The sequence below is a fragment of the Bubalus kerabau genome, chromosome 1, assembly GCF_029407905.1.
Source record: "Bubalus kerabau isolate K-KA32 ecotype Philippines breed swamp buffalo chromosome 1, PCC_UOA_SB_1v2, whole genome shotgun sequence".
Classification (NCBI taxonomy): domain Eukaryota; kingdom Metazoa; phylum Chordata; class Mammalia; order Artiodactyla; family Bovidae; genus Bubalus; species Bubalus kerabau.
The window spans coordinates 73268268-73289184 of NC_073624.1; the positions used below are offsets into that span (position 1 = coordinate 73268268).

Here is a 20917-nt window from a genome sequence, read left to right on the forward strand (position 1 = left end):
CTTAAACTACAAATTTTACAAGACTATTTTCCTTTATGTGCCTTCTTTCAAATTACTTAATCACATAACTACAATTAGCATTTACTAATAAATGAGCCAGGTTTTATTAAGAGTATTGTCCTGTCACTTAAAAATATTAAAGCATAAGTCTTAAAGATAGTTCATGTAATTATTTGCATATGTGGCCTAAAGCCCTTGAGTGCTGGGGAAAGACCCATTCCTTTTATCTTAAAAAAAACAGATTATACCTACGTGATAAAAATCTACCCATGTGATAAAACTACATATAACTAAATCACACACACCTTTACATGTGGAACTAGGGAAATCTGAATAAGATAGATGGATTATGTCAGTATCAAGGTCCTGATTATAATAGTGTACTATACTTATGCAAGAAGTTACCATTGGGGGGAAACTGAGTGAAGAGTATTTAGTGTCTCTCTATACAATTTCTTTCAATTGCACATGAACCTACAGTGATCTCAAAATGCTTCTTTTAAATGAAAGTGGAAAGCATTACAAACCCATTCTATATGCCTTAGTCTCTATTTTAACAAGACTCAGGTAGCAGTTTTGATGCCTCATGAAATTAAAAAAGAGACTTTCACTGGTTATTTATTAAGGAATAAAATCAATTAGATGGAATAAAACTTTAGACATTTTGTCTAATATCTGTATCCAATAAGGGGCTTCCTTGGTGGTTCAGATGGTAAAGAATCTGCCTGCAGTACAGGATACCCAGGTTTGATCCCTGGTCAGGAAGATCCCCTCGAGAAGGCAGTGGCTACCCACTCTAGTATTCTTGCCTGGAGAATTTAATAGACAGAGGAGCCTGGTGGGCTATAGTCTCTGGGGTTGCAGAGTCAGACACCACTAAGTGACTAACACTAACTAACATTACAATATTATAAACATTGAAAATAATGTAAATAAAATGAATAAAATAATATTAATATAACATTAGGTTCAGTTCAGTTCAATCGCTCAGTCGTGTCCAACTCTTTGCAACCCCATGAATTGCAGCACGCCAGGCCTCCCTGTCCATCACCAACTCCCAGAGTTTACCCAACTTCATGTCCATTGAGTCGGTGATGCCATCCAACCATCTCATCCTCTATCATCCCCTTCTCCTCCTGCCTTCAATCTTTCCCAGCAACAGGGTCTTTTCAAATGAGTCAGCTCTTCGCATCAGGTGGCCAGAGTATTGGAGTTTCAGCTTCAGCATCAGTCCTTCCAATGAACACCTAGGACTGATCTCCTTAGGATGGACTGGTTGGATCTCCTTGCAGTCCAAGGGACTCTCAAGAGTCTTCTCCAACACCACAGTTCAGAAGCATCAGTTCTTTGGCACTCAGCTTTCTTTATAGTCCAACTCTCACATCCATACATGACTACTAGAAAAACCATAGCCTTGACCAGATGGACTTTTGTTGGCAAAGTAATGTCTCTGCTTTTGAATATGCTGTCTAAAATATATTAATCATCATCTATATTTTGGTGCTTAATAGCCTGAATAGAAATGTAACATAGTTAGGTGTTGGCCACTATTTCATTTTAAGAGTATATGTGTACATAGAAAGCCCACCTGAGCCCAAGCCAAAAATCACAGCAGAGGCTTTTTGGCAGAGAAAAATCACAACATTGCTGCTGGAATGTTGGTTTGTTTCTTTTTTTCATGGATCTCTTTAGGGAGAATCTACATTTTCCCCCAAAACATCATTTTGAAAATACCTGATTTTATTAGCTTATTTAACACATATTATATACTCATGTTGTAAGTGATGTTCTCAATTCCTTATATATTTGTCATGTAGTCCTCACAACAGTTCTGTGAGGTGAGGACTGTTACTCCCATTCTGTAGATAAAGAAACACAGCACAGAGAAGTTAAGTAGTTTAAGGTAGTAAGTAAGTGGTAAGCAAACAAACTGAAATTTGAACCCAGCTGTTCTGACTCCAGTCAGTGACCTCAAACTGTCTTCTGTATTGGCTCCCATTTATGAAATACTAAGACTCCTGTGAATTGCACATATCCAATATAGGTGTCCAGACATAAAAATGTCTTGGAATTGACTGCCATACTGACAGACCATGTGGAATTTTCAGTTTAGTAGACTTTATAGTGTCCACATCAACAAAGCAGCATTTCTGTGGACTGGTCACGATCTAAAGTTTTACTGAGAAATGGATGTTGTGGCACTGGTTTTAAAAAAAAGATTTTACCTCTCATTTTATCCCAATTATGTTGTCCTTTTTGATTTTTCTCACACAGTGCTACTGTATTTCACGAACTAGTATATAAACAAACCAAAATTATTTCTTCAAATCAAGAGCTTATATATGAAGGACGACGTTTAGTTCTAGAACCTGGAAGACTGGCACAGCATTTCCCTAAAACTTCTGAGGAAAACCCTATCTTTGTAGTAAGCCGGGAACCTCTGAGTACCATAGGATTGATATATGAAAAAAGTAAGTTGGGATTTTTCTTGTTGTTCTTACTAGCCATTAAAAAACAACAACGAACTGGGAATTCCCTGGTGGTCCAGTGGCTACAGCTCCACACTTTCACTGCAGAGGGCCTGGGTTCTGTCTCTGGTTGGGGAAATAAGATCCCACAAGACACACAGCGCAGCCCAAGGGAAAAAAAACTATAAAAATGATTGTCATCTTCATAAAGTTGATTAATGATGACATTAATGTGGAACTTTTATAAATATTAAAATTTGTAAGTTAATCGAATGAGTAGTAGTAAAATTTAAAATCCTCATAGGTAACAAGATTTGACAGTAAATATTTTGTTTATAAAATGGTAAAATACTTTGTCATACATGTTTTACTGTAGCTCTCTGCTTTTGATATTTTACTAACCCTCAGAATAACCTTTTGTATCATAAATTTCAACAAATGTTTATTGTTTTCAGGGTGAATAGGACCCTTTGCCAGGCTTTGGAATCTAAGAATAATTAGATCTGTATTTTGGAATCTTTTAAATTATTAATTCTGATGGTGAAAAAAAATTACCTGGAATTTTACATTTGTATTTAGATCTTTGGGATTTGATTTAGATTTAAAGAAAAGCATTGAACTTGTTATGTTGGAATATATTTAAGAAAAAGAGGTGAAACTCCTTAGAAATAGTTCAGGTAGTAATTTGTTAAAGAATGAGCATGTTTTTTTTTAAACTAGGGAAAGAACATTAAAGAGTTTTTATCACTAATGTTTAATTTAAAGGTAATTTAGAGGTTAATGTTTAATTTGGAGGTTGATGTATAAAGGATAAAATAATGCATTTTTTATTTCTGATTTTAACTATTTTATTTCATATTTCAGTTTCCCTCCCTAAAGTACATCCACGTTATGATTTAGATGGGGATGCCAGCATGGCTAAGGTTAGTATTTAATTAAATTACTATCTAAACATCTGAATTAAAATTATCAATAATGGAAGCAATAAAAAGTGTATCTTTATATACACCTGTATAGCTTAGGAAATTATTCATTTAGATTGTTATCCATTACAAATTGTCTCATGTTCTCTCTTCTGTATATCTTTTCTTGAACACATAAGAAAATGTTCTTCATTGAGACAATGCATGTTTACCATTATTATATTAAGGATGAAATGTTTATTGCAGTTATATCTGTCCTTAGCTTTTAGGAACTAGTAGCTTTATCCTGTTTTTAATGATAAAAATAGGAACGTTTGAAAAATTTTATGTGAAAGTTTTTCTTACCCTATACCACAATTTAGCACCAAATATTGACACTTTGTATTTCTTAATTAGGCAATGACAGGAGTTGTGTGTTACGCCTGTAGAATTGCCAGTACCTTGCTGCTTTATCAGGAATTAATGCGAAAGGGGATACGATGGTTGATGTAAGTAATGGATTGAAATTTGAAAATTGATCTTCACATAGGCCTCACTAAATAACTGATCATCTCTTCATGGGTACTTTACCTCTTCAGACTAGGTAGGGTCGCATGCATGATTTTTACTATAGTACATTTGTTTCACATTTAGTTTACAAAATATTTAGCAGCTTTTTTTTCCCTTAATTTTATTCCTACAAAATATAAGACAGGACAAATAGTATCTGAATTTTAAAATTTTTTAAATTTAAATTTTAAATTTTAAAACAAATCAGCAGAAAATGGGACTTCCCCAGTGGTCCCGTAGTTAGGACTCATGCTTTCACTGCCATGGTCCCATGACCCTAAGAAATGTTTTGTGGATGAGTATATATGTCCTCACAGAAGTGGAGAACGAATGGTCTCTTTTAAAAACCATGCCTCTAGTTCTGTACAACGTCATTTGAAGCTTTTGGATTTTATAGACACATAATGATGGACTCATGTGCTCCTGGGCTTTAATGCTTGTGACAGTTTATGTATACCCACCTCACACCCGTCCTTCCCTTCTCACAAAAACATACATGAAGCGTTTCATCATTCTTGTTCTGCTGTTTTTTCTAAGAATAAAAAAGTATAAGCCTCTTTTTTTTTTCTGTCACCTTTATGTTAAACCTGTCGTTTATGCTTCAAATATTTTTTATGTGTTCTCATACCCAACTTGTAAACCTATGCTTTTCTCTTTCCATTAAGAAGCCTGTTTATTTTCACTAAATGGTTTCTGGGAAAATCTAAATGTTGACTTCATTCAGTATCATAGCATTGTTACTAACAGCTCTTGTTTTCTCTTGCTCTTTTCTGTCCAAGTCACAGCTCTATGAACCTTTTATTTCTTTACTTATTAGTTTTTAGTTCAATAAGTCATAAGAAAATAGTTTTTCATGTAGACCACTGTTGGCATATTTTTTCAAATAGTAAATATTTTAGACTTCATGGGCCACAAGTTTTCTTTGTTTTCATTTTGTTTTTACAAACTTTAAAAATAGAGGTACTCTTTTTAGCAAAAACAGGCATCAGGCCTTAGTTTGCTGACTTGATATAGATCAGAAGCTCTTCAGTTATATACTACCTCATTATGTGTTTCCTTAGAGAGCATATTAATTGATTTAAAGTATAAATCAGACAGTAGTCTACTATGAACAGTAAAAATTAATTCTGGTGGTATAAAATATAATGCTGTTCAGCTTATTTGTGTGGTTGAAGGTTAATTTTTATTCCTTAATGTAATTTGAATGCCTTAGATTTCCAAATTATTGACCTGGTAATGGTTTGTGCCCTGGATGAGTGTTACAGAGGTGCTTTCAGTAATAAAAAGGTAATTGGCTTTCATAATATATCAAGACTATTAAGAAGTTTGTGTGAACAGAAGGCAGTACATCAGTGTAATTAGTGAAAGACAACAGCAAATAAATAATTCCTTAGATAAACTAATAAGAATATTATTATTTTTTAGAGAATTAGTTAAAGATGACTATAATGAAACTGTTCACAAAAAGACAGAAGTTGTGATCACATTGGATTTCTGCATCAGAAACATTGAAAAAACTGTGAAAGTGTGAGTAGATTGCCGTCTTACTGATAATAGTTAAAATGTTAACTATTATTCCATTTCTGTTTAATTTGCTTAGTTATTGTTAACATGATATAGCATGCCATGCAAGTCTTTCTGTTAAGGGACAACCTTAGATTAAGTCACTTCCTCACAAGGGCAGAAATATCCAGTTGTCTCAGTAAGAAATGAATACCGTCTCTTTGGTAGCATTTTCTCCTTCCCTTTGAAAAGGAAAAGGAATCTGAATTAGAAACATTTCAATTTTTTACCTGCTAAACATACAACTCTGCATAGGAAATATAAAACCTGTAATCAAAGTAGGAAGTTATTCTAAAACTGTATTTTGAAAGTAGTTTTAGAATTTTGAGATTATTCTTCAGTTTATTCTTCACTTCAGTCGCTCAGTCAACCCTTTGCAACCCCATAGACTGCAGCATGCCAGGCCTCCTTGTCCATCACCAACTCCCAGAACTTGTTCAGACTCACGTCCATCGAGGCGGTGATGCCATCCATCCGTCTCATCCTCTTGTCCCCTTCTTCTCCTGCCTTCAGTTTTTCCCATTATCAGGGTCTTTACCAATGAGTCAGTTCTTTGCATCAGGTGGCCAAAGTATTGGAGCTTCAGCTTCAGCATCAGTCCCTCCAATGAATATTCAGGACTGATTTCCTTTAGAATTGATCGGTTTGATCCCCTTGCAGTCCAAGGGACTCTCAAGAGTCTTCTCCAACACCACAGTTCAAAAGCATATTCTTCAGCGCTATATTAATAAGTTTATTCTTACTTATATTAGTATTTAATTGACTACTTATTATTCTTTAGTTTACTCTTACTTACTGTTACTTAGTTTACTCTTACTTACTATTGTTTAGTTTACTCTTACTTATTCCTGAGAATGCCTTTTGAAACACAGTGATATTTTAAACTGCCCTGTTCCTAGACTATACTACTTGTACTGCGTAGAAGAAATAATAATTGAACCTGTATATACTGCTGACCTCCATTAAATCAGAAATCTAGTATTTTGACTATCCTGGCATAAGACTGAAGTAAAGTTGTCTTTTACAGTTTATCTCTTAGTCTGAACATTTATAAATACAAATATATAAAATTTCATTTTTATAGAGACATCACGTTTTCTTGGAATTGTTGATTGTAGGCTTTGCATTCAATATTCTATTCTTAAATCGTTATGATAATAGATCAAATATAATTTATGAAACATCTTTTAAAATCTATGCTCATTTAATTTTTCTGTACTTGTTTTTGTACAGATATGAAAAGTTGATGAAGATCAACCTAGAAGCAGCAGAGTTAGGTGAAATTTCAGACATACACACCAAGCTGTTGAGAGTAAGTATTTACAAAGTTATGACAATTGTAGGTTCATAGTCTATTCCTTTGGTGACAAGATTAAAAATGAACTTTCCTAGAGAGATGATGTACCTAAAGATCTCAGGAGAAATAGTAGCCTTTTCCTACCGTAAAAAACTATTTATAATTATTTAAATACACTTTACTGCCGTGAAGTTCTTCATGACATTTCCAAATGCCTTCTTTGCTTTAAGCCGATTTCTCTCTCTCTCTCTTCTCTTCTCTCCCTTTCTGTCTTTAGAATTCACAGTGCTCTTGTGTTGCTTTTGTGGAAATTAAAGCAAGTTCATAAATGTAATTTGACATGCAGAATGTATAAACTTGTTTAGAAATAGATGCAAGTTAGGAAAATACCCAATCTTTTCTAAAATAAAAAGTAAGGAAAGAAAGATTTGAGTTTCTCAAGGCAGTAATTTGTTTCTATAACTGAAAAAGAAATTAGGACAAAATCTCTGCTGAAAAATGCAGTAGCATTTCAAGTAGTCTCTGGATCTCTTATTAAAATGTGTGGTAGAAGAGCATGAAATTATGTATTGTGAAATGACTCCTAATCCCAGATATGTCCCTGTTTACCCAACGATTCCTACCTGACTACTTAATTAAGCAAGGCCTTCAATTCTTTGCATTCTTGCTTTTTTCTTCTTTAAAATGGGTAGTTTCTTACTCGGCCTACCTTACAGGTTATTGTACCAATTAAATGAGATAAATAAAAATGCTATATATACTCCTGCCAGCTTTTAGTATTTTAAGTATTCTGTCATGAAATGGATGTTAGAAGTTTTAGAACTTGCTGTTATACTCCTTTTCTCTTTCCAAGCTTAGGCCGATTTTTAGTTATTTCTTTTCCTCAGTTTTAGATCTGAAATAGTGGTTTTCAAAATATGAGCCATGAACAATTAGTAGTTGTAAAGTTTAATGGCGTTGCAACCAGCAATGTTTTAAAAATGAAATAGAATAGAAAATGTCAGAATGCATCACATATAAGGATATTACTAGTCCATGAAACTTTCTGTTCAGTTTTACTGTATGCTTTAATGATACTGGGTTAAAACAAAGTGAATTTCTTTCTATAGGTCATGATCAAAAAAGTTTGGAAAATGTTTCTATAGAATAGACATGAAAAGTCAGAGAAACGGGAAATAGTTTTCCCCAGTATCTGTCCATATTAAAATATAGGCAGTCATATTGTTGTAAATGTTTTCTGTTACTTTTTCTGCTTTTGTTTTGGAGCTTGACTTACCAGCTCATAGACCTCACGGCACTTTCAAGTGCCGCTGTCATTTCAGCACTTTGAATTGAAATTGTATGTTTTCTTTCGTGGAGTCCAAAATGTTTCTCATTTTTATGACATTTTTGTGAGGATTTAGATCTCGTAGGAGAATCAAAGCATGGATGGTTAAAATATTCATGGAGTCTTACAAAGTCAGGGCTTTAACTTCAGGCCATTTATTTTTCACTAGATTTCAGTGTTTTTCCTCATACATGTTGAGTTGTTGTGGCTCCTTCCCTAATGGAGACCTCAAAATTTTTTCCCACCATAAAAGTAAGATATATAAGTTAGAAAAGGTTATGTATATACATACCAATCAAAAATGATTATTAAAAGTTCTGTTCAGTGTCCTGCAGCAGTGATTCTCAGAGTAATTCTTGAAATAGCAGCCTCACCTCACATGAGAACTTGTTAGAAATGCACATTTTGGGGCCCCACCTGTTGAATCAGAAACTGATGGTAGGGCCCAGCAATCAGTGTTGCAAGCTCTCCAAATGATTCCAATGCTGCTAAAATTTTGTCAATCACTGTTTGGTTGTCTTTTTATATATATTATTAAATGATTTTTTTCCCTATGTATATACAGTTGTTTTTTTTTATTTTTTGTATGACATTATAGTAAAGGCATTTTCCAGTTTTTTTTGTTGTTGGTAATAGTACTTTTTATTGTTTTTGACTATACTTCAGCATGTGGGATCTTAGTTCCCCAACCAGGGATCAGACCCACACAAACTGCATTGGAAGCGCAAAGTCTTAACTGCTGGACGGCCTGGAAGTCCCACTACTTTTTAAATAGACATTTAATAATATTACAGCCAATTGATTTATTATTAGTTTTATTTATTACTCCCCTAATGTTGGTCCTTCAGGTTGCTTGCTATTTCACACACTTTTGTGCTGTAAAAAAAAAACTTTGTCCATAACCTATTTTCCATATTTTAGAACTATAAGGTAACACATTCTTAACATTAGTGTTAAGAAAGATATAAAGCATGAAAAGCAAGATATGAGTTTGGCTATTTAAGAATTTAAAATCTTTTTTTTTTTCCTTTGGTCTGCTCCACTTGGCTTGTGGGATCTTGGTTCCCTGACCAGGGATTGAACCCCGGCCACTGGCAGTGAAAGCATGGAGTCCTAATTACTGCACTGCCATGGAGTTCCCAAGATCCCTATATGTTAAATGAAAAAAAAAATGTTAAAAAACAAATAGATTGAGAAAATGAGATAAAGAGGTTTTTTTCTGTTTTTTTTTTTTTTTTTTTTTTTTTTAATAAACACAGCTCATAGAAATGCATAAAGTGAAGTTAGTCGTGTCTGACTCTTTGTGAACCTGTGGACTATAGCCTAGCAGGTTCCTCCATCCATGGGATTTTCCAGGCAAGAATACTGGAGTGGGTTGCCATTTCCTTCTCCAGGGGATATTCCCGACCCAGGGATTGAACCTGGGTCTCCCACATTGCAGGCAGACTCTTTACCGACTGAGCCACCAGGGAATTTTTTCCCTAACAAATGCATAAGGAAAACATTAAATCTGCAGTAAATAGACATAGAACATTTATAAATGATTTAAAAATGAGTAGATCTAAGTGAAACTCTTGGGGTAAAAAGTTCAACCCTGATAGTAATAGAAAATTGCCTATTAGGATAACAATAAGATACCATTTTGTCTTTCAAATTAACAAGGCTTTAAAAATTATCCCTTCTCTCCGACCTTACCTCAGTCTTTTCCAGTCTCTTTTCACTCCGTGTTCATTTATTTCTCTGCCCATTTAAACAAATGAGCACACACATAACTCTGGGCCAGGCCTGTTCCAGGCAGCAGAATAGCCACGATGACTAAAATCCCTGCACTCCTCGAGTTATGGGTGTTTGCGAAATACTCAGTTCTAACTCCCTGTCCTGAACTGGTTTAAGGCTTTATCTCCTTTTCCTTGCTGTGAGTGATGTTATGGGCTGGATTGTGCCCTCTAAAATGATACACTGGGAATTCTCTGGCAGTTCAGTGGTTAGGACTCCATGCTTTCACTGCCGAGAGTTACGGGTTCAGTCCCTGGTGCAGTAACTAAGATCCCATAAAGCATACAGCACAGTAAGCAAGAAGGCAAATAAGTAAAACTGTATAATGCCAGTGCTAACAGTAGAGTGAAAAGGGCACGTTTGTTTGTTGCTAGTAGCTGCCTAAACCATCACTTAAAACTTTGAAAAACAATAATATGTATCAGGATATTTAAAATATTCAAATATATTTATCCTTTAAGTCTAACCATCTTTTCTTTGTAAGTTATACAGATACTCAGATCTTTGGTAGATAAGTGATAAATTTATTAAGCTTAAAATGAACAGGGTCTTAGATGAGGTTTCTTTGCATTTTTTGTTTTTATGAGGACTTCTTTTTTTAATCTCTAAACAATTTTGCATACCTACATTTATACTTGGGGTTATGCTAATAGTTCTCCTGTTTGATTTTCATGAGATAGAGTACTAACCATACTTTGTAACTAAAGAAACAGAAGCTTAATTGAATGATTACAAGTATTTTGTGTGTGTTTTTAAAAAAGAATATTTGATGTAAGCAGTGTTTATAAAATGTATTCATACTCATGTTTTATTACATATTGTCATATGATAATTATCATTATCATACCGAATACAACCTAAGAAACTGTCCTTGCATTTAAAGGTAAAAATAATTATTCTGACTTTGAAGTAATCTACAAAAGAAATACTATTCAGACATTCAGCTCATTGGCATTGTGATTTTCATATCTGATTTTTGGTAATCTGGATCTAAACACTTTGGTTTTATTTAGCTTTCCAGTTCTCAGGGAACAATAGAAACCAGTCTCCAGGATATTGAAAGCAAATTGTCTCCAGGTGGATTACTTGCCGATACATGGACCCATCAAGAAGGCACTCATCCCAAAGATAGACAGTAGGTTATAAGTGCATTGGTAGTTTCTGCTCTTATTATTAAATGTCCTTTTTCACATCGACTCAATTTATTTATTTTATTTAATTAATTTATTTGGATTTTTCTTCCTAAAACAGTGTAGAAAAGCTACAAGTCCTGTTAAATTGCATCACAGAGATTTACTATCAGTTCAAAAAAGACAAAGCAGAACGTAGTAAGTAAAATTTCCCATTTGTTAATCTAATGAGTCAGTCCTACTGGTTGTAATTCAGTTGAATTATTTGCTATATTTAATAAAGATGTCTACATAAGTGATTTATTTCAGAGACTTGATTTCTGTAAGGCAAGAGGTTGAATGTATTAAAAATTCAACCTTTTGAGTATTTCAAATCAGGGATCATGGTCTCTAAAACCTCTAGTGGCCATGCATGTAAAAGAAAGGAATGAGATTTGCCAATAGAGACTGAGGGGAAGTAGAGAGGAGCCCCTCCCCAACCCTGCCTCCATCAGAAGGGGAGAGCCAGTACTCAGATTCACCTAATTGTTTTTCCAGTCTTCCTAGATCTCAAGAGAAGCTAGAAATAGACTTTACTAGAAATATCCTGATTTTTAAATGTTGACAATTAATTTTTTTTTAATGTTAGCAATATATAGACCAAGTAAAAAAATTTGTGGGTTATATCTACCCATGGGTCACAAATTTGTAACATCTGCTTTAAACTCTTAGGCTTTTTGAAGTAATAACCTCAGAAGACAATTGTATATGATTTTATGATTCTACATTTATAAAAGTAATATATATTTTTATTTTTAGGACTAGCTTATAATGAAGAACAAATCCACAAATTTGATAAGTAAGTGTCCAGATTATGGTTTTTTAATTATATTTATTTGTTTTAATTGATGATTGCTTTACAATATTGGTTTGATTTCTGCCATACATCAGCATGAATTAGCCATAGGTGTACATATGTCTCCTCCCTCTTAAACCTCCCTCCCACCTCCCATCTCCCACCTTTTCCCACCCCTCTAGGTTGTGGCAGCCTCAGTTTGAGTTCCCTGAATCATAGCAAATTTCCATTGGCTATCTGTTTTATGTGTTAGTTGATATGCTTCCATGCTACTTTCTCCATTCATCTCACCCTCTCCTTCCTCTCAGATTATGTTTAATAATTATTTTTGGTTATATTGTTAATGAGAGTCTTCTTAAAGTTGTGATTAATCACAATAAAAAATACATCTTGATATTGGCTTTATATAGAACTGTTACTGAATGTGCACATATTGAGGCCTGCTCACCTGGCTCCCTGGTTCAGAGGTTACAGAGATAGGAGAATAAGGGGGACAGTCTTCTTCCGCCTCCTGTGCTCTGATTACAGAAGGACAGATAATAGAGAACATAGGTGAGGGCACACCTAACCACCTCTAACTTTAACCTCATTCAGTAAATAGATTTTGACCGTTCTCCACTATGAACCTTCTTTTTCTTCTCTTGCTGCTATGTCTGTCTGTCTTAGAAACCTTAGGCGCTTTCTACTATAAATATCCTAAACCCACAACAGTCGTTACAGGAAATAAATTTCATATATTTTAAGACTCTTTAATATTGGAAATAGAGACAGTGACATTGCTTTAAGCCTCTGATCATTTCTAAATTACAGGCAAAAACTGTATTATCATGCAACAAAAGCTATGACCCACTTTACGGATGAATGTGTTAAAAAGTATGAAGGTTTCTTGGATAAGTCAGAAGAATGGATGAGGTAAGTAAACTTTTTGGGGGGCGATTAGTGGTTGGCTGCACAATATACAATCTAATCTATATTACACATTTGAAGTAAGGGTAATATTTCCTTAGACTGCTTATTAATCGATTCTTTTTGGTTTTCAGAAAGATGCTTCACCTTAGGAAACAGTTATTATCCCTAACTAATCAGTGTTTTGATATTGAAGAAGAAGTATCAAAGTATCAAGAATATACTAATGAGGTATAGCTTCAAAATTATCTAGAAAAAAAGCCTTTTTCCTATTAGGGAAAATTAAAATTCTTCTCAGTTTAAATCTGATAATGATTGAAAAGAGAGAAATAGGATATAATATGCCTGTATTCAGCTCCACTTGCTCATTTGTGATATGTATTTTTTTAATGTACATAGTGTAACATTTACCATTTAAATCATTTTTAAAGATATTTATTTATTTATTTAGTCTTCCCTGGTGGCTCAGACAGTAAAGAATCTGCTTGCAACGCAGGAGACCCGGGTTCTGTCCCTCAGTCAGGAGGCTCCCCTGGAGAAGGGCATGGGCAACCCGCTCCAGTATTCTTGCCTGGAGACTCCCATGGACAGAGGAGCCCGGCAGTACAGTCCATGGGGTGGCAGAGAGGTGGACACGACTGAGCAGCTGGCGCGCCTATTTGTGTGCCTGTGTCTCGTCGCAATTGTCGCAGGGGCTCTTCCGTTGTGGTGAACACACTCTCTAGTTCTGGCACTCGGGCTCTCCAGTTGTGGTGCAGACTCTAGAGGGAGTGGGCTCAGTAGCTGTGGTTGCTCCCCAGCAGGTGGGATTATTAGTTCCCCAACCAGAAATCAGACCCATGTCCCCTGCACCGCACAATGGATTGTTAACCAGTGGACCACCAGGGGTCCATGTGAGACATATTTGGAGCCAAGTTTCAAGAACTTAGATGTTTTTAATTATAAAACATCTAATCATTTTTTATCATCTAAAAAGTTTTTTTAAAAAGAGTTTAAGTATTATTGATAGTTTTGAAATTACAGCATAAAGTTATAACGGGCTTATTAAAACCTGTAATATTTGTTCCAAGATCTGTAGTAAGTATTCTGTTCTGTGATTGATGTGGTTTTTTTGTTTTTGATGTTTTAGTTACAAGAAACTTTGCCACAGAAAATGTTCACAGCCTCCAGTGGAATCAAACATACCATGACCCCAATTTATCCATGTTCTAACACATTAGTAGAAATGACTCTTGGGTAAGAAATTTATTATTTGGTAACTGTAATGTTTCTCTTTGTTTTTATTTTGTTTTACTTGCTCTTTTATTTTGAAATGTTTTATATTTGTTAGGAATATATTTGCTAATGTTATTTAATGGCTTAGATCAATCTAGAGAACTAAACGTACTGTATATATAATCGTAGAACATTTGCTTACTTTTTTTAAGCAGAGATACTTTTATCTTTATTTTGAATATAGTATGAAGAAATTAAAGGAAGAAATGGAAGGGGTAGTTAAAGAACTTGCTGAAAATAATCATATTTTAGAAAGGTGAGTAATTAAAAAATCATTCTGCCTGGTGATTATGCAATTGAGTGCATACATATATATCTATACTTGTATCTGTCTTCTGTATCAATAGGTTAAGCAGTGAGAAAGGAGTATTAAGTTAGAACCCTTAGGTTTTGTGCATTTCATGATGCCTTTTAATGTTTGGGGTTTTTTGGATAAAGAAAAGATAATTGTGATTGATTTCATTTTATAGAAGTGCTGGTTAATACTAGATTTGGTGCAAATGTAATTGCAGTTTTGGGTCATGAATGTTAAATCATAACTAGGCTCAAACACATCTTTATTAGTCAAAATGCTGCTGCTGCTAAGTCGCTTCAGTCGTGTCCAACTCTGTGTGATCCCATAGACGGCAGCCCACCAGGCTCCCTGTCCCTGGGATTCTCCAGGCAAGAGTACTGGAGTGGTGCCATTTCCTTCTCTAATGCGTGAAAGTGAAGTCTCTCAGTCATGTCCAACTCTTAGCGACACCATGGTCTGCAGCCTACCAGGCTCCTCTGTCCATGGGATTTTCCAGGCAAGAGTCCTGGAGTGGGTTGCTATTGCCTTCTCCATGTTAGTCAAAATGCTGCTGCTACTGCTAAGTCACTTCAGTCGTGTTCGACTCTGTGTGACCCCATAGATGGTAGCCCATCACTTGTCCCTGGGATTCTCCAGGCAAGAACACTGGAGTGGGTTGCCATTTCCTTCTCCAGTGCATGAAAGTGAAAAGTGAAAGTGAAGTCGCTTAGTCGTGTCTGACCCTCAGCGACCTCATGGACTGCAGCCTTCCAGGCTCCTCTGTCCATGGGATTTTCCAGGCAAGATAGGCACCATTAAAATCAACAAATATTTACCAATGAGAGATAAGTGTGTTTATTCCTATAGCGTAAAAATCCATGCTTCAGGATTTGACAAACCCTTGGAAAGAATTTTCTGCTTCCTACTGGTAGCATTTTCCCTGCAAAAAGTTGTCTAGATGCTTGAAGAAGTGGTAGTCGGTTGGCAAGAGGTCAAGTGAATATGGCGGATGAGGCAAAACTTCATAGCCCAATTTGTTCAGCTTTTAAATGTTGGTTGTGTGACATGCTATTGGGCATTGTCGTGGAGAAGAATTGGGCCCTTTCTGTTAACCAGTGCTGGCTGCAGGTGTTGAAGTTTTCTGTGCATCTCATTGATTTGCTGAACGTACTTCTCTCAGATGTAATGGCTTCGCCAGGATTCAGAAAGCTATAATGATCAGTTGGGCAGCAGACCACCAGACAGTGACCATGACTTTTTTTGGGTGTAAGTTTGGCTTTGGGAAGTGCTTTGGAGCTTCTTCTCGGTCCACACACAGACCTAGTCATCGCTGGTTGTTTATATAAAATCCATTTTTCGTCCCACATCACAACCAATTGAGAAATGGTTTGTTGTTGCATAGATTAAGAGAAGATGACACTTCAAAACGACAATTTTTTTTTGATTTGTGGTCAGCTCATGAGTCACCTGCCTGCCAATGCAGGAGACTTAAGAGATGTGTTAGATCCCCCTGGGTTAGGAAGATCACCTAGAAGACGGCATGGCAACCCACTCTAGTATTCTTGATTGGAGAATCCCATGGACAGAGGAACCTGGTGGGCTCCGGTCCATGGAGTCTCAGAGAGTCAGACACAACTGAAGTGACTGAGTACACATGCACGTGAGGTACCGACTTCTCGAGGTTTTTCACCTTTCCAGTTTGCTTCAGATGCCGAATGACCATAGAGTGGTTGAGGTTGAGTTCTTTGGCAGCTTCTTGTGTATTTGTAAGAGGATCAGCTTTGATGATCCTCTCAATTGGTCATTGTCAACTTCCAATGGCCGGCCACCACGCTTCTCATTTTCAAGGCTCTCATCTCCTTTCAAAACCTCTTGAACCACCACTGCACTGTAGGTTCACTAGCAGTTCCTGGGCCAAATGTGCAACGTATGTTGCAAGTTGTCTGCTCTGCTTTATGACCCATTTTGAACTCAAATAAGAAAATCACTCAAATTTGCTTTTTGTCTAACATCATTTCCATAGTCTAAAATAAATATAAAATAAACAGCAAGTAATAAGTCATTAGCAAAAACACATAAAGTGCGACATGCACATTAATATGATGTCTGACAACGTAACCACATTTATTTAAGAATGTATTCCAGTATCAAATGGCAAATTTCAACAGTGTAAAACCGCAATTTTGCAGCAACCTAATAGAATTCTTTGAATCAGTCTGTGAAAACAAAAATCTTTTGCATATTATTTTTCCAAACATTTTCTCATTAGAATCATCATTTTCAGTTCTGAAATCAGAGTTGCTTAGGAGATGGCAGCACTCTGATAGTGTAACTCACAGAACCGTCTGCACACCTCCTTGCACGTGAGCATCATTTGTTCATTGAGGTCTTGGAGGAGCTGAGTGTCTGCTTATCTCCAGAATCCTAATAGATCAAGGAGAAAAAGTTGGAAAACATATAGAGCCAATAAAGCCACTTTATTGGCTATTTTTCTCAGATTCCTTGTCTGTGTTTCTCAGAGAAGTGAAGTCATATATGACTCATGAAGGAAAAGCCTTCTTTTTCCAGCCCTTAGGTGTTTCTCCAGAGTCGTCTCACCACCAAGATGTTAATGCAAGGACATCATGTTTATGTGGTGTTTTGCACACTTGAAGAGCACTTTCATGCTGTATGGCCTCACTAAGCATGCACTCCAGCCTTGCATTCCAGGGTCTAGCAGATTTGTCAGTGTTCCACAGATGCTGACGTTCATACCTGAGAAGATGAACTGGAGCTGGAACCCAGCCTCCTATCTCCTCACATCATCTTCCCCCTACTAACCCTGTTCTCTCAAATAAAAGACCACACAGCTTCCTAAGGCTTGAAAAGATTAAATGTCAGGAAATCACATGATATTTGAGCTACATGCAGAAAGTTATCAGACACTTCTGTGGTATCATCAGCCTTCTTAATGAATTGGTAAATCAACTTTTAGCCGTATGTGATTGTAAAAATTGAAATAAAAGTCTTCATCTACTGTCTCATACTTCTTCACCCCCATAGAAGTAAACAATAGTTTGTTGTGCATGTATATTTTATAAGAGTGGAATCATTCTGTTCACACTGGTTTAGTCTTTTTTCACTTAAGGCTATATATATATCAAGAGCGCTTTTTCATATCCATACCTATAGCTTTAGTTTTCTCATTTTCAGCGGCTGCCTGGTATTCTAGCGTATTCATCTACCATATCTATTTAGTGCATCCCTATTTATTGGGCATTTAAATTATTTCTAATTTTTCACAATTACAAACCATGCTTCAGTGAACATAAATGTTCATATATCTCTTCATGTGCTTGTGTAAGAATTTTTGAAGGGTTGATTTCTTGACGTTTCTAGATATGGAATTGTTTGGTCTAAGGTTATGCACATTTAAATTTTGATAAGCTTTGTTAGTTTGTGCTCTGAAAGACTTGCTTATTATCCCGTTGAATGTTACCACTTTTTCAAGTGCCAATTTGTTTAGTAGATGTTGGTATCTTATTTTAGTTTGCATTTCTTCAGTTAATAGTGATATCAAACATCTTTTTATATGTTTCTTCATTTTTTTTTTCTGTGAATTGCCTGTTAGGTTTTAAAGTCTTTTCCTATTGGTTTAGAGCATCTACATAGAAATTATCTCTTTATAACTTCATAAATTTATTCAAACTAGTTTCTTCACAACTTTAGCTAAATTCTAAATTTATCCAGAAAGACTGAAGATTAGCAAGTAGAAAAGATTATTAAAATTTTTTAACAAAATTTTATTGATATATTGAATCACTTCTGTTTTGTGAAAGAAAATCCCCACTTCCCAAAGCATGTCCAGTAAGTCATGTTTTATTTGCTGGCTTGACAATTCATGGGTAACCAGACCTGGCAGAATCATAACTTAAATATTTGAGTGACCACTTAAGGATTTGTGCCAGAACAAGTAATAGAAACCAAGTCTTATGCACTGTCTCCACATGGATATCTGTCACTTCAGATTTTTTTGTATCTAAAATCACTTGTCATCCTTCCCAACTCAGTTTCCCCTGTAATTTCCTCCTCTTCTTCCCCTTTCTTCTCCTTCCATGAACATAAATTGTTTTAGACACTAGCTCTTTTTTTTGCTTCCTTTCATCATGTTTGGTAGTCTTCCTTCAAACTGTCCCCTGTTGCCCTCATCGGCCTCGTTTAGATCTCCTTCCCTCCCTCGTGAGCCATGGCCATCATCTCCTACCTGTATGCCTGACCAGCCCTTCTCCTCTGCAAACTAATCTTCCCAAATGCTGATCTAATCATACCCCATAAATTCCTGCTACCTAAAAAGTCAAATATAAATTTGTACTGAATTCAGAGAATATAATAGTCTGATGCCAGCCTAATCACCCAATTTTATTCCTCCAAATAACATTCTTTTCTAGCAGGATTCCATTCCACACTGTCCCTGAGTCCCTCCCAGCTCCACATCTTTGTTTATAAATCCCATCCCAAAGAAATTACCCAACCAAAGAAATTACCCAACTCCTTCCTAATGCTTTCTAGATTATGTCACTCCTCCTTTTAAGAAGTCTTCCCAAGCCATTGAGTTGTATTTTTTCAAATATTTATAATAATACCACTGTGTTTCAAATTAGAGCAAGTTTATTTTGCTCTATTTTCAAAATAGAGCAAATTATAGTTGGTTAACTCTTTAAAAAGAATGGTTTGTTCATCTATGAAGTATTTTATATTCTTTAAAATGTTAGAGGTCAAATAAATGAATCTTGTGAGATTGCCTTTTATTCTTTTGTGTTTTAGGTTTGGCTCATTAACCATGGACGGTGGCCTTCGCAATGTCGACTGTCTTTAGCTTTATAAGAAGTTCGAGGCAGGTTTCAGTTTGCACAAGAAAATAATGTTGAGGCATTAAATGAATGCCTGTATAGGTGGTCTCTTGTTTCTATATTTCACTATTTGATGTGGTCATGTAAATATGTATAATATTGTAAATACATAAAAATATATAAATTTTTGGCTGCTGTTAAGATGTAATTTTACCTTTTAACATTCGTAATTATATGAGGACATTTGACCTCAGTTAGCACTTAGAAGAAAGCCATGACCGATATTCTGAGATACTGATGGTCGACTTTTCTCAGTAAGGCCAACTAAGTCATGTATCTCCGACTGCCTGCTGAAAACATTTTTTAAGTGGAACCAAAATTGGCATCCTTACAATCAGTAAAGGCAGATTGTTGACACGTTTGTAAGTGACGGAATGGTGAGATAGCTTCTGTGAGTGGAGAGCTGAACCGAACCACTGTTGTACTGGGATCCCAGTTTTTTTGAGAAGGATCAAGTGGCATTATCCCAGTTATCCTCCTATCTGTTTAATTTCAGGTAAATTACTGAGCAAAATTTTTGAAGTGATAAATTATTAAAAACTGTTCATTTTTTATTTTGGCCATAAATGTGTAATTGTCATAAAAATTTTAGGATCATTTCAACTGTTTTAGGCTGTACATTTCTTCTTTACTTTAATTCTGCTTACTATTTCATGAAGAAATATCAATAAATTTCTCGATTTTAATGTAACAGTTTGTATTTTTCTGTGTACAACAGTTTGAGAAACAAAAGTTATCTTTTGAAAAATAATGTGGATGGTAATGGTCAATTAGCCTCAGAAATTGGACGAGGGACAATTCTGTGTCTCTTCTAAACCATTGATTTCAAATTTAGTAGAAGTTCTTTCATAAACATACGCTGTACAAATCCAAAAGAGAGCCTTCTCTTTGAAAAATGTACCCAAGGTTCTAGACAAAAGAATTGTGCTCAATACGAAATTATTTTATCCCAGAAGGATTAGGTTTTGGTTTTGGTTTCTGATTTCTTAGATGATTGAAGTATGATCATGTACAACCTGTATATCATGAAGAGACCATGTTTTAAAGAGTAAATAAATTTTGGCTACTATGGACACTGGAAAACTGAAAATGGATCAGGATGTTATTTGAAATCTCAAATTGATACTTGATTGTGGTGGGGAATTTTCAGTGTCACATGTTCACATTATAGAAATAAATACATGGGTAAATGGCATTACTTTGACTGTGACAGTTATCACCATCAAAAATTGTTTAGTCAGAGAATGTGTGGGGCAAGGGCGTGTTTAATCTCTTATAATTTTAATTTTCCATGTGCCCATCTAACATGAATGTCGTTAATTGTGTAGTTTAAAAGTTTATGTCACTGAATACTAAGTAATAATTGTACCTAAGTTATATGGTCAGTTAATATATTGGCAAATTTCATTTTTTTTCAAGCACCTCTAGAAAAGAACATCAATAAACAAACCCTTGCTGTGGGGACTGTATTTGTATAACTTGTGTAAGTTGTCCTGGTAAGATCAGTTCTTATCCACGCTAATAATTGGTTAAGACCTACTGTTCTGTTCCTCATTACAGCAGCACGTAAATCAAGCACACTTGCTTTCAATAGACTACTCTCAAGAATGCATCTTCATTCCAAACACCTCACGTCAATAAACGCATAGTGACTGCTCTGCTAACCAAATTTTCAGAGTTACTATGTAAGTAAAACTAGCCTTAA

General features: G+C 35.4%; 1 protein-coding gene across 3 annotated transcripts in view; it reads left to right on the plus strand.

Moving 5' to 3' along the window:
* The window catches only part of TBK1 (TANK binding kinase 1), a 43348-nt gene extending 23445 nt beyond the window's left edge, over nucleotides 1-19903 (plus strand). For all 3 annotated transcript variants that reach the window (XM_055579671.1, XM_055579674.1, XM_055579675.1), the window contains 13 exons: nucleotides 2275-2471; nucleotides 3333-3391; nucleotides 3788-3879; nucleotides 5366-5467; nucleotides 6737-6815; nucleotides 10917-11038; nucleotides 11155-11231; nucleotides 11832-11871; nucleotides 12679-12780; nucleotides 12909-13005; nucleotides 13904-14010; nucleotides 14234-14305; nucleotides 19127-19903. In XM_055579671.1, the coding sequence (XP_055435646.1) occupies nucleotides 2275-2471; nucleotides 3333-3391; nucleotides 3788-3879; nucleotides 5366-5467; nucleotides 6737-6815; nucleotides 10917-11038; nucleotides 11155-11231; nucleotides 11832-11871; nucleotides 12679-12780; nucleotides 12909-13005; nucleotides 13904-14010; nucleotides 14234-14305; nucleotides 19127-19178 (1198 nt within the window). In that variant the 3' untranslated portion in view covers nucleotides 19179-19903. The remainder of the gene's footprint in view (nucleotides 1-2274; nucleotides 2472-3332; nucleotides 3392-3787; nucleotides 3880-5365; nucleotides 5468-6736; nucleotides 6816-10916; nucleotides 11039-11154; nucleotides 11232-11831; nucleotides 11872-12678; nucleotides 12781-12908; nucleotides 13006-13903; nucleotides 14011-14233; nucleotides 14306-19126) is intronic.
* The last annotated feature ends 1014 nt before the right edge of the window (nucleotides 19904-20917 follow it).